General features: G+C 33.1%; 1 protein-coding gene across 1 annotated transcript; it reads right to left on the minus strand.

The window, feature by feature from the left end:
* Positions 1-5,003: 5,003 nt before the first annotated feature.
* Positions 5,004-11,780, minus strand: LOC147392063 (terpene synthase 10-like). Its single transcript, XM_086417262.1, has 7 exons — positions 11,529-11,780; positions 11,153-11,414; positions 6,495-6,867; positions 6,177-6,401; positions 5,944-6,082; positions 5,621-5,869; positions 5,004-5,519 (listed from the first exon to the last, which is right to left on the minus strand). The coding sequence occupies exons 1-7, from the start codon at positions 11,760-11,762 to the stop codon at positions 5,220-5,222; spliced, it is 1,782 nt and encodes a 593-aa protein (XP_086273388.1). The 5' UTR covers positions 11,763-11,780; the 3' UTR covers positions 5,004-5,219.
* Positions 11,781-13,804: the final 2,024 nt, after the last annotated feature.

Consider the following 13,804-nt stretch of genomic DNA (forward strand, 5'->3'; position numbering starts at 1 on the left):
CCCATTCTGAAATGTTTAGCCCCATGTTTACACGTTGAAAAATCGTGGACCGTCCATTTTTTGTAAATCAATTTTGATGGGATTAGAAGTTTTGGAATGAGCTGATTTTTGGTGAGGATGATCTCCTCACCATAGAGATCATCCTCACCAAAAATCAGCTCATTCCGAAACTTCTAACCCATGTAAGACAAAACGCGTTTGTTAAAGTGTGTGGTAAAACTTAGGGTGCCGAACGGGACCCATATATATATATATATATGAAAATGTCTCCCTAAAACAGATTGTACAAATCCCTAGAAGGATAATCTCAAGGAGATCTGTGGTCTCATCTTATGTTAACCTTGGGAATCCCTAGCCTTTGTTGATTTGATTCAGAGCCTCAACCGTGGTAGTATTTTGATGGTTGAGAAAGTGCCACATAACAAAACAGTAAAATCTAACACTATAAATTAGAAGTTCAGCGACAATCTATTTTAAAGCTTTCAATGAACTTAAAGAAATATTTCTTTTATTTTTTTATTTTTCTCAAATTTGATCTAGCCCATGATTGCTAGAAATCTGACATGACTTTAGTTTCCAACGTGACACTATCTCAGCTTAGAGCAAATCCTCTGTAGCCAATTTTTCCCAATGCCCTCTTTATCTATTATCAAAGGTTGAGGGTGTGCCACATCATCAATACCTCTACGTCCAATTATTTAAGTTTAGGAGTTCAGTTGCCATCCTTTTTCAAAGACTTGACTATTTCAAATCTGATCTAAACTAGAACACAAGAGGACGAAGTGATTATTTTTCTTCAATGTGATGTTCTATGGACTGTGGAAAAAGAACTGCAAGAAAAATGTATTGAGAAATTTTTAGTACAATGATATTTCCCTTTAAGATTTAATTTATTTCATCACTATATAATAAAATAATTATATTTCTATTTGTTTACTTAAATATAATATGTGTATTTTTGTTATAAAAATATTGTTCATTTCAAATTTTATCGTTTTTGTAAATTACCTTTAATTTTTTTTTGTAGGTTAGTCTTGTTAAGAGATTTAACAAGTTCCATTATGCTTTAAGATAACCAAGGGTTTATTTGGTTTGTAGAGTTGTATTAGTGAGAGTTTAGTTTTGAAGTTTAGTCTCATTGAAAGATAATAACAAATCTAGTAATTGAGTGCATGTGAGTATTTAAGCTAGACTTCTAGACAACTCCCCCTCCACTTATTTGTTAATTTAGAATGTATTTATATGATACATTGTAGGTCTTTCAATGAGGTTTGTGTAGATGTAAAAACATGCATTACCTTAGAATCTATGACGATGCTTTGTGATCTCCACTCTTTGTGTCTTGAGTGTGCCTGCAACAACACCTCTTCGATGTAGAAGTCAGAACCTTAGTACAAAAATAGTGTAAAATGTAGACGGGAAGAACTTATATCTTTTAGTACATATGTTTCTGTATTTATATAGATGAAACCCTAGGATCTCTTTAGATCTTGTTATTGATTTTACCCTTATCTAATTTAGAAGGTAAATTTTAATTGGTGATTTGGGAGTGTATATGATTAATATAATCCTTATATATTCCCTCGTCATTAGAATTTTTTCTCATTAAGATTTTAACTACTTTTGATCTAATCCCTGATTTTTAGAAATTTGAACTGATTAAACGATTCTACTATGCATCTTTGACCCAATATTTTTCTGATCAAGTAAGACCCAAACCCATTATTGGTTTGTGGCCAAGCCATTGAGTTTACCCTCGAATGAATTGGCTCGGATCTACATACTTTACTCGAATCTCTTGGTGCCATATGTCCCCCTTTGGTACTCAACAAAAAAATATATTCTACGATTCGTTTTCCCTCCAAGTTTGAGTAGTACATATAGGCCCATGAGTCATTAGTATGATTTCTTTATATATTATTTGTTTTCTTGTATGGATCTCTTCCATAAAAGAGTAAGAATCACGAAGAGCTAATGATTTACAACTTTTCCAAATTAGGTGTTTTAGTTAAAAAAATGAAAATATAGCAAGTTGGGTATGTGGTCGATTTTCAGCCACCAACTCTAATTTAGATTGGCCATAGTGTCGCAATGGAGTCCAATTTAGAAGCGGCCAGCCCTGCCTCAAAATTTGAAGAAACCATTCTTGTTATCAGCCACAAGGCATTTTAAATTTATTTCATGGCCTTACATTTTTGCCAAAATTTGAAATTCATCTTTGGAAATGCCATGTGTAAATCATTGGAGTGAAAATTTGTGGGTAAGGGAATAAAAAAGAAACAGTGAGGAGAAATTTATCCAATAATAATAATAATAATGGACAAGGGGGGGATCCACGAATTTATGCACCGACATATAATCAGGGATTAAGGGTGACTGATCATATTAATATATTATATTGTGGACCCTACCTTCCATTACATTTAGTATTCGCCTTGTCGATCATGACCTCATATACGATGAGAGTAGACCACTGATTATGACCTTGTGTGGTGGAGAAGCTATTATAAGAAGAATGCATGACTAGTTAGAAGATTTGGGTTAGCAAACAAATTAGATATTATTTTGATGAAACGTAGGAATCATACTTGGTCATATGCAGCCCTAGAGAAAAAAAATTTCCTTTCGATCAGTAAGCTGATGATGTTTGATGGTTCTGATTTGGAGACCAACTTGGAAATCATACTTCTTTTCAATTTCATGTTCACTCAGAAATTTATGTTCAATCTTTGAACGCTCAAATATTTGTTTCATATTTTTAGGCCTTTCAGAACGAATGTTCTTACCAAAGTCTAGAATAATAAGAATTAAATAAATAAATAAATAAACAAAGATGTAAAATGAATTATATTTATTCAAATGATATTATTTATACCCAAGTTTATGTAAGATTTGGCTCCACCCCTATCTACATACAAACGCAACACATGGAAGATTTGGCTTCATATCATTTGTTGGGAATTTTCAGGTGAGGCCAACAGATAATACTAAATCATGTTTCACACAAAAAATTTAAAAATCATATTTGAAATTTGAAATTATGAAATACCTGTAAAAGAAAGTGCTATAAATTAAAAATGATAATAATAATTGTTAAAATAATATCATTATTTAAGTCCTTAAACTGTTTGAACAGTTACACCAACTGCTTATAATTACTTTTGTACATATGGCCATTACGAGCAATAAAATGGCTTTCAAATAGATCAGTTCTATTTTTCCAAAAATTGGAATTAGTCCCATGCTTTCTTGTTACAATGACTGCTATTTTGTTCCACTTCTCAAATCCTTAAATACTTTGTATTAAATGTGCAAAATGATATTTCATCTTATGCACTGTACTCCAACTTTTTGTTTTTCTTTTTGGTTGTCATGCTTATAATATCATTTCCCAAGATATGAGTGTACTAAAGTTCGCCTGTGTCGGGGTTAAGGTGGTTAAAACGGAAAAATAATAAAGTTAGAAGGCTATTCTTACAAAATTTTAAGATTAAAGGGTAAAAAAAGAAAAATAATAAAGTTAGTGAGCTATTATTAAAAAAGGAGGAGATGAAAAAAGATAATAAAATAGGTTAAAAGAGAAAATATAGTAAAGTTAGATGGTATTATTGAAAAGAGGGGTAAAAGATTAAAAATAGTAAAATTAGAAGAATATTAATGAAAGGGGGAGGAGAGAAAAGACAACAAAAATGAACAGAATAAAGAGGATAAACAATAAAGTGAGATAGTCTAGACCCCACTCCATTGTAGGTGGCATATGACATTTATCCCCACAAAACTATAGTAAAGTGGAATATACAATTATGTTTTATCATATAGGTTTAACAAATTTTAGCAATAATTCTTCAAACTTCTCTAAGAAGGTGAATTTTCACAAAAAATCAACCATGTCCAATCAATTTTAATGCTTCCACTAACAAAATCTAGGGAGAGTTTAAAGTTTAGTTCCTTGTCCAAACAGTGATCAAAGTTGCCATTTCGATTGAAATCAATAATATATCTCTCTCCACTGACAATTTCTACAGTGACATTCCAAAGCCATAAACATCTGCCTTTAGTGTTGTGATACCATGCATTAGATACCCAGGTGCCATGTATTCCCTGCAAAACAATAAATTATAATATAAAATAGATTGGCAATCATAAATCTTGATATCCCATTGAAAGATATGGTAAGAGAGGGTTTGGTAATTTACATTGTTCCAATAATTCTGGCTCTTAGTCCAGTTTCCTCATCATATGCCCTAGCCAATCCCAAATCAGATATCTTAACATTGAATCTTGGGAATCCCTCGGAAATATGTCCACATTTCAGCAATTTGATGGATAATGAATCTCCAACAACAATGGAGGCTAGATAGACCCCAACCCCATAAACTCATGCTCTGTTTACACATTCTCCCCTGAAGTTGAAATAACTCCTTCCAAACCTTACATTTTCAAATAAATTGTAAAAACTACTTTTCAAAAGAAAATTAAACAAAAAAAAAAAAAAAAACTCTTTGTCGTAATCGGTTATTTGCATTCTTATATAATTATAATAATATATAGAGTTGTGCTGGAATGACCTTAGCGGGGGATATCTTGACATGGTGCAAGTACAAGTCGTTGTGCCAATATAATTTCCCCCTGAGATAATTAATATGGAGGTTCTATAATCTATCTTGTGTTTTATCATAATTACATTTTTAAAGAACCCACATTCTCATTGGCCCACATGCATTGCAGGGCATCCAAATTTACAAAAATACATACATTTTACCCATGTTGAGATGATTTTCAATACACATAGATCAATGAGAATGTGGGGTCTCTTAGGATCTTCAAATGTGGGTCACCGAAATCGCGCTCATTTTTAATATACAGATACTCATAGTAGGTTTTTCTCTTTTTTTATCCACAAATATGTTCTAAAATAATAACAAAAATATATTTTGACATTTGACGAACATTACATTTTGGGAGGATAAAACTTGCATGATTTGTAGTCTTGGGAATATATATTACACATACAATACACCTCACACATATTATAATATTATTTCTAAAGGTGTTTACATAAGATGCGATACGAACATACATTAGTGCCAATGGGTCTCTTAAATGAAAACCAACACACAAACAATGCACTTTTAACCTTTTGGGTTTAACTGAATATTAAAGCAAATATGTACAAATTATGATTAAACAGGCAACAAGAAGACTACTATCAGGTTCTATCATGCCAATAGTGAAATTGGCTCAACCAATAATGAGAAGACTCGATCCTTTGTCTCTCGATCTGGAACACCGTGCCCATCTCCATATTGGTATATGCACTGAGCAATTCGAGCAAGGTCTACTGCCGTTCCTATAAAAGTTTGGGAAAAAAGAGAATCATCGACTCGTTCTTTATTCATCTTCTTCCATGAATCACTGATTAGATGTGTAATGTGTTCACGTGCAACTTTCTCAGAAACACCAGTTTCATGCATGTAACATTGGACCGATTTTGGTACATCACCCCTTTCAATCTCGGCCTACAATAGAAAACAGTACGTAGTACAATTTTTCAGTAAAGGAATCTAACTAGTACACCATAACAACATATATTGAATGTTAGAAAATGTAGTTTATATACCGTAGAAGTTCCCAAATCATCAGCAAGTCGGAGAATCATCGATGACCAACGTATAAGGTCTGGAAATCTCTCTAAGAATTCTAATGACTCCTTTTTTATTTCTTTATTTACAAAGAAAAAAGTATGAACTAGTATGACAGATCCCGATGATGAAATCAATGCATTATTTAAGTACTCATCAAGTGTGGGTGTATATTTGTTGTAATACCACTTTGCCTCCACTAAGTAAGAGTTGCATAAATCCGCCCACTGAAATAAAGTAAAAAATTATTAGAAAAATTATAAACTCATGAATTTAAAAATGATAGAAGATGTAATATTACCACTTTCTTTAGGTATGGTATGATGTCCCAACCCTGTTCCTTAAGAGTATCATAAGCCATTTCGTTAATGGTATTGTACAAAGATAAGAAACATATCTTCATATAATTCGGAAGTCGCTCAATTGTGTTAATGTCCCATCTGTAAATACCAATCAAATTTGAATTACAATGACTAATTAAGACAGTAAAATGGTGTGTTAGGTAATTAGAACATATATTAATTATATACGAACCTCTCAACTGCCTCGGTAAAGAGCTCAAGTTCATCCAAGGTACCATAGACATCATATACATCATCAATCGTTGTTATAAATGCATTAACTTTTGTAATTTGTTTCCTACAATAATCAAACTGAGGGTCGAAGATAATCCCTATAGTCCAAAAAAAATTCTCCATCAACCTGTCTCGAGCAAATTTTAACTCAGAATGGGAGCCAATACCGATATCCCTCCACCACCTGAATGCATGACAAAGAAGCAAAAATGAGCATATATAAGGATCCAATTAGTGTAAATTTCGTTAATTTGTATCAAGTTTTGTATGGCCTTACATCGACAAATCTCTCACATCTTTCTGGTGTACTGCTTGCACCATATTGAAATCCAACTTTGCAAGTTCAAGTAGACCAGGATGGATGTGATCTTCATTCTTGCAGGCTTCAATGTACCACCTAGCTTCTAATCGCGGCATCCTCCAGTGCAAGGGAAGTTCCAAGGATTGATTCACTTGTTTAGCTAGGTTTGGCGCTATGGACCCCTTGATTTTCTTTAGATGACTAGTTGTAAAATCTTTGGCCTCATCTAAGATATTTTCTCCTTCGAAAGCAAGGTAAGATGCTTCATATAAACTCAACATTCCTTTAACATCTTCACAAAGGCTTGCTTTGAAACTACCTGTCTCGTCCTTGAAGCAATTAAAAACATCTGTCACCCATAAAAATGTAATTTTATTACTAGATCAAGATAATGAATTATAGATGTTACACTATTTTCACAAAATATAAAATAAAATTTAATATTCATCTATAAGATTAATATATAAGGGCAGTTTTAAAAATGCATCAATCTAGTTACATTATTTTTTAAGCAATGAACTATTTTGTAATGCCTTTCTTAGCACAATAGTTAAGACAATAGTTAAATTAGCAAAGTAATAATAATAATAATAATTTGATATTTAAATTTTATTTGTTGAAGTATTTCATAATTGGTTATAAATATTTTATAGTTGCGAATTTTTCTTAAAATTTCCATTTTTAATAATTTTTAATGCTATATAGTATCTATGTGATCTCAAATAGGTTGTGCTTTGTAGGGTTACAGTAGAACCTTTTTACGAAGGTGCTCTAATTGTTGATATAGTTAGGATTCCAATAAGAATAGGAATCCTAAAGAAAATGAGGAATCAATTTGGATTGGGGGGTTGTGGAATTATGTCTGTATCAAGAAAATGGCTTGTAGGTGATTGTGAATCGAAGAGATGGGTCAAGATCTGATCCAACCTACTTGGGATGAGAAGAAGAATTTCTCCAAGGATAAAACAAGATTATTGTTGTTGTTATTTGTGTGTGACCATGATAAGTTTGGGGTCCAACTCAAAACCAATTGTCTTGGTATCAGAGCGGGCCTTTCTCTCCTTCATGTCACCCAGATTATATCTCCACATGCTTTGACCCAGTCTGGCTCACACATGAGGGAGCGTGTTGAGTTTAGTCTCACATGGGACACTCATTGCCTTGTCACTCTCCTAACAAACTCCTAGCCTCTCTACTAGTTACCAATTGATTTTGATTGGATCCCCAAATTTATCAAGTTCTAGTATAATTTTTGGCAATTTCAGCTTTCAAGTTATTTATCGAGTTGTGATAATCTGACTCCCCCTCGTGGTATACTCCAAATACTCTCTTGGCGTGGCATGTGCTAGAACCATAGATTTCTTGCCTCGAGATACACATCTTCACATCCCTATCAATATGTGCAATTGTGTATGCCGGTGGCAAAATGATCTATGGTTCTAGCACATGCCAAATCAGCAGAGTATTTTGAGTATGTCGTGGGGGAGTCAGAAAATCATTACTCTTCTTTATCCTTTGTAATTTTCTATTTTTATTTAGTTGTGTGCTTTTCTTGAATTACAATACCAATCAAAGAGTCAAAATAAGCCTTTTTTTTTTCTATGACACTGTAGGATTAGGTCTTGAAGGGAAGGGAAAGGACCCTCCATTGCTCCTCTTGCAAGCACCATTTTTTTTTTTGCTTCTGTTTTTTGTTGTTTATTTATTTATTTTTTTGTTGACATATCTCCTCCTAATTAAACAGTGTAAGAAATGTTGATGTCGACAATAAAAAAAAGTTGATTTTGATAGTAAAAGAATTGATCTCAACAAAACAAAAAAAAAAAAATTGATCTTGACAATAAAAAATGGTGATCTCGACATTACATATGTGATTCTGATTTTTGTTTTGGTATGGGTTTTTATTTGAGTTGTTTTACCCCGACATTATAGATCTTTTCAAAATACCCAAAATGCATATTATATTTGAGAAATGGATACTCGAACCAAACATTAGAACAAAATCTTCAAAAAATTTAAGATCCCAACTTTTTTCATCTTTTTTAGTTATAAATCATCAAAAAAGATTGAAAATACATCTAAAAGATCAAAATATGTCAATAAGATGAGAAAAATGCTAGTCTTAATATTTCAAATATTATAAGGGGAGATGGGATTGAAAGATCATTTACATATACAAAATACTGTCATGTTGATGTATGTGGTTCATATTGTGTAGAACACGTATATAAAAAAAGTAGGCAGATGCCGAAGTGGAGAGGTGAATTTTGCCTTCTGAGCGGAACGAATGATAGTATTTACTAAAAACATATGTTTGCCAAGGACTAATTTGTAAGTTAGGGGTGTGGGGGCAACATCCCCACAGTATGGTGCAGAGGTATTATTGAATTTTCTAATACATGTTGTACGACTAGGATTTGTTATAAATTCTTATGATGTAATCTTAATTTGACATATAGTAAAAATTTGGCTCCTCGCTCTTGTAGATGTAGGCACATCGTCGAATCATGTTATATCTGTGTGTTTTTAATTTTCTTTCTCGTTTTTCTTTTTTTCGTACTGTGCATTATGATTGCCGCACGTTACACATCACATTTAAAAGTCAAGGATTGTTTAGAAAGAAACCCCTCCCACTTCCACAGCCTCCATTAGGTAATTTTTCACATATATAAGTTTTTGAAGCCAAGTTTTGGCAAGGTTTTACGTTGGTTCAGGGGAATAAAAAGATAGGAGACGTTCCCTGAATTTTTGGGACGTTCCTCTTGTCTTTTCCAAAGGTTTTCTAATGTTTCTCTTGGGAGGGTTTTTTTTTTTTTTTTTTCTTTTTTTTTTTGTAAGATGGCATGGGGCCCGGTTTCCTTCTTGGGCTGGAGACCAACTTGAGTATTTTTGGTGGTAGGGTACCAAAAATAAATAAATAAATACAACATAGATTTTGCTGTTTAACTTTAATGGTCTTTTGAGAGAATATTGGGAGGATTTGCGCTGATTGTGGTAGGTTTCGGTAGTGGGTTTTGGATTAGGATGACATTTTGTTTTTTCTACTAAAATGTAATGGGGCCAAGCTTCCTTTATGGGCTGGGGGCCATAATTAAAGCGTTTAGTAATTATTGGGTGTTGTCTAATCAGATAGGCTCCCAAATTTATAAATTTATTTATTATTTTTATTTTTATGATTTTCAGACTCCTAAAAGAATTCCAAGTTCAGGGTATGAAGAAGTTTTTCGGGACTTTTTTTTTTTTTTAATTTATTTTTTATCTTTTGTCAGTGTAGTATTTTAGACCTTAAATGGCGTTTTGAGATGTATAAGGATAAGTTGGTCATTTTGACTAAAATCTAACCCTTTATCATGTTTAAAATTTTTTTTTTTTTTTTTTTTTTCTTTTTTCAAAACTCATCTACACTCAGGTCCTTACGAGGCTGTGGCCTTGGATTTCCTTTCTTCAATAATCTCTATTACTTAAAGTTCACTACAAGGAATAAGTACTACAAAGGATCCACTCACCCCCTTTATAGGCTGGGATGGCAGGGTTGGCCTAAAACTGGGTTAGCTTAGATGAAAAGTTTCAAATTAATTCAAAACGCCATGTGTCTTGTAACAAGGAGGGTAGGTTCTTTCAAAATTTTAAAACGGCCTGCCTACTTCAAAGTTGGACTTGCTGCTTAAAGTGATCTCTTGGAGCTTGGCTCATCATTGGGAATCTCTTATCCAGAGTAACAAGTGTCCACAATGGTGTATAAAACTAATTTTCATGGAATACCAGTCATTCCCCATAAGTTAAAATATGTTTCACCAAAAGATGTTTCGCAAAAATTGTCATCTAAAACTAACCAAAGAGACATCTGTTTATTTTAAAAACCAATGTCTTTAATTCACTACAAAAAATGGGTTGTTGGGTTCGATAACTCATGAGAAAGCATATGATCTCAACCATATAAACATGAATACTAGAAAACACAAATCTTGAGGATACTTATTTTGAGAATAAATCTTAACCAGTAGATTTTATATGTACACAGTTGGGATCATGTGTGTTTTTCATGAGCCAAAAAAAATATATATGTTTTTTAACCTAAAAGTCGCTCTAATCCTACATCTATAAATATCTAAGTGATGTCATCATAGAGCTTGGATGATTTCCCCCACTAAGACTGAGGAGATCAAGCTCACAAGCTCTTGTTTAAAGCAAAGCATCTTCCAAAGATTTGATCCAAACTCACCAGTCCCAGTACGAATTTTCTGTTAAGGAATTTCTATCCTACGCTGATGAATCAATGGTCCAACACCACTTGTATTGGAAAAAGTGAGTGTGATTGGTTGGTGGAGAATAAGTTTAGGGAGAAAATTTCTGAGATGTTAGAAGTTCGGTCTTTTTAGTAATTTTAATACACTGTGGCCTCAACAAGTCCTAATTCTTCTAGAGGACATCAAATTTACAAGCTATTCTCTAGAAATAAATCATCCTTCAATGAAGATCTAACTCACACGTCCTTTAAACTCAAATTAATCCTCCAGCAAGTGAACTTAGGTCTGACCAATTTGACAGGGTTTTGCCTCAATCACTGGTTCTGATTAGTCTTAAATTTAATATCTTAACTAGATTATTGAAATTTGAGGGACAAGGACTAATACCTTGGGATATCTCATACCCATATTGTCTAAGCAGACGAAAGCGAAGTGCTATGCCATGAAGACTCTCCTCCGCTCCATCATTATTGCTCTCGGTAGTTATGACATCCAACCTTCTTTTGATGTCCTTCTCGAACAGGTACCCCAATCCTAGTCTTCCAATTTTATCGATCAGCTCTAGCCGATCTAACAGTCCCACATCTTCAGCATTGATCATACACCTTATATCCTCCACCTTCTTGTCTCTTCTCTCATACATCTCCATCTGTGGAATTAAGGGTAGCTAGAATAAGTACAATACGATCATTTAATAGCTAAAATTAATAAAACTAAAATAGAGACAACAAATTAATTAAACAATATCCACTACTGTAGTCACTTTGTAATCACTCTTTAATGACTGAATAAAATCAAAATCCCAAATGCTTGGTTGGTAGTTAGCTGATCGTCTAGAAACCAGTGGATCACATGTTTGAGTGATAGGAAGGCAGTGGATATGCCGAGGAGTCATGCCAGACCTGCTTAGAGGAGGTCTCAATGGAAAAATTCTTGGTGCAAAGGGAGTGAAAGATGAAGGTAGAAGTGTTTGGAAGTAATTAAGATTAAGCACCATGGTATTGACAAATATGGTTGTTTGGTTAACCATCCCCACCACACACACACACACACACACACAGATATATATATATATATGCGCCATGGTATTGACAAATATGGTTGTTTGGTTAACCATCCCCACCACACACACACACACACACACACACACATATATATATATGAAAATGTCTCCCTAAAACAAATTGTACAATCCCTCGAAGGATTATCTCAAGGAAATCTGTGGTTCTCAACTTATGTTAACCTTGGGAATCCCTAGCATCCGTTGATTTAATTCAGAGCCTCAACCATGGTAGTATTTTGACGGTTGAGAGAGTGCCACATAACAAAACCGTAAAATCTAACCCTCTAAATTAGGAAGTTTAGTGACTATCTATTTTAAAGTTTTCGATGAATTTGAAGAAATATATATATATTTTTTCAAATTTGATCTAGAGCATGAATGCTTGAAATCTGACATGGTATCTTTTTCCAACGATACACTACCTCAGCTTGGAGCAAATCCTCTGTAGCCAATTTTTCCTAATGCCCACTTTATCTATTATCAAAGGTTGAGGGTGTGCCACATCATCAATACCACTACGTCCAATTATTTAAATTTAGGAGTTCAGTGACTATCCATTTTCAAAATTTTGATTATTTCAGATCTAATCTAAACTAAGGCACAAGAGGATGAAGTGGTTATTTTTCTTCAATGTGATGTTCTATTAACTGTGAAACAAGAGCTACAAGAAAAATGTATTGTGAAATTATTAGTACAATGATATTTCCCTTTAAGATTTAGTTTATTTCATCACTCTATAATAAAACAATTATATTTCTATTTGTTTACTTAAATATGAGATGTGTATTTTTGTTATCAAAACACAATTCATTTCAACTTTCATCATTTTGGTAAATTACCTTTAATTTTTATTGGAGGTTAATCTTGTTAAGAGATTTAATAAATTCCATTATTCTTTAAGACAACCAAGGATTTGTTTGGTTTGCAGAGTTGTATTCGTGAGAGTTGAAGTTCGGAAGTTTAGTTACATCGAGAGGTAATAGCAAATCTGGTAATTGGGTGCATGTGAGTATTCAAGCTAGAGCTCTAGAAAACTCTCACTCCAATTATTTGTCAATTTAAAATGTATTTATATGGTATATTATAGTTCTTTTAGTGAGATTCGTATAGATATAAAACCTTGCACTACCTTAGGATCTATGAAGATGCCTCACGATCTACAATACCTCTCTGACATCCAAGTCAGAACCTTAGTAAAAAAGTTGTGTAAAGTTTAAATACATCTATCCCTATATTTATAGAGATGAAACCTATGATCCTTTTAGATCTTGTTATCAATTTTACCCTTATCCAATTTAGAAAATAAATTTTAATTGATGATTTGGGAATGTATTTAGTCAATATCTTGTCTTCATACATTCTTTCTTTATTGGGATTTTCCATCACCAAGATTTTAACCATTTTTTATCTAATCCCTAATTTTTATTGATTTGGGTTGATTAAATAGTTCTACTATGTATCCATGACCTAATATTTTTCCCGACCAATTAAGACCCAAATCCATGATTAGTTTGTGGCCGAACCATCAAGCTTACTTTCAAATGAATTGACTTGGATTTACATATCTCACTCGAATCCCTCGGTGCCGTGTGTCCCCTTTTTGTACTCAACAGAAAATATCCTCCATAGTTTGTTTTCCCTCCAAGATCAAGTGGTACATACAGATCCATGGGTCACTAGTATGATTTCTCAATATATTATTTATTTTCTTGTATAGATCTCTTCCTCGAGTTATAAAAGAATAACAATTATAAAGAGCTAATGATTTACAACTTTGCGAAATTAGGTGGTTTAATTAAAAAAAAAAAATGGAAATATAGCAAGTTAGGTATGCGGTCGATTTTCAGCCACCAACTCTCTATTTTAGATCAGGCCATGGTGTCGCAATGGCTTCCAACTTTTGAAGGAACTCTTCTTGTTATTAGACACTTGGTGTTTTAAATTTATTTCATACACCTACATTTTTGTTAAAATTT

Source organism: Akebia trifoliata, chromosome 11 (genome assembly GCF_017979445.1).
Source record: "Akebia trifoliata isolate Shusen 1 chromosome 11, ASM1797944v1, whole genome shotgun sequence".
In the NCBI taxonomy this organism is placed as follows: domain Eukaryota; kingdom Viridiplantae; phylum Streptophyta; class Magnoliopsida; order Ranunculales; family Lardizabalaceae; genus Akebia; species Akebia trifoliata.

Bases quoted from the DNA above. Each gene is read 5' to 3' on its own strand.
- LOC147392063 (XM_086417262.1), bottom strand. From the start codon at position 11,762: ATGGTGCTTAATCTTAATTACTTCCAAACACTTCTACCTTCATCTTTC. The intron at 11,415-11,528 runs GTGACTACAGTA...TTAATTCCACAG, and splicing joins CATTAAAGAGTGATTACAAA to ATGGAGATGTATGAGAGAAG. The intron at 6,083-6,176 runs GTTCGTATATAA...TGGTATTTACAG, and splicing joins TTTACCGAGGCAGTTGAGAG to ATGGGACATTAACACAATTG.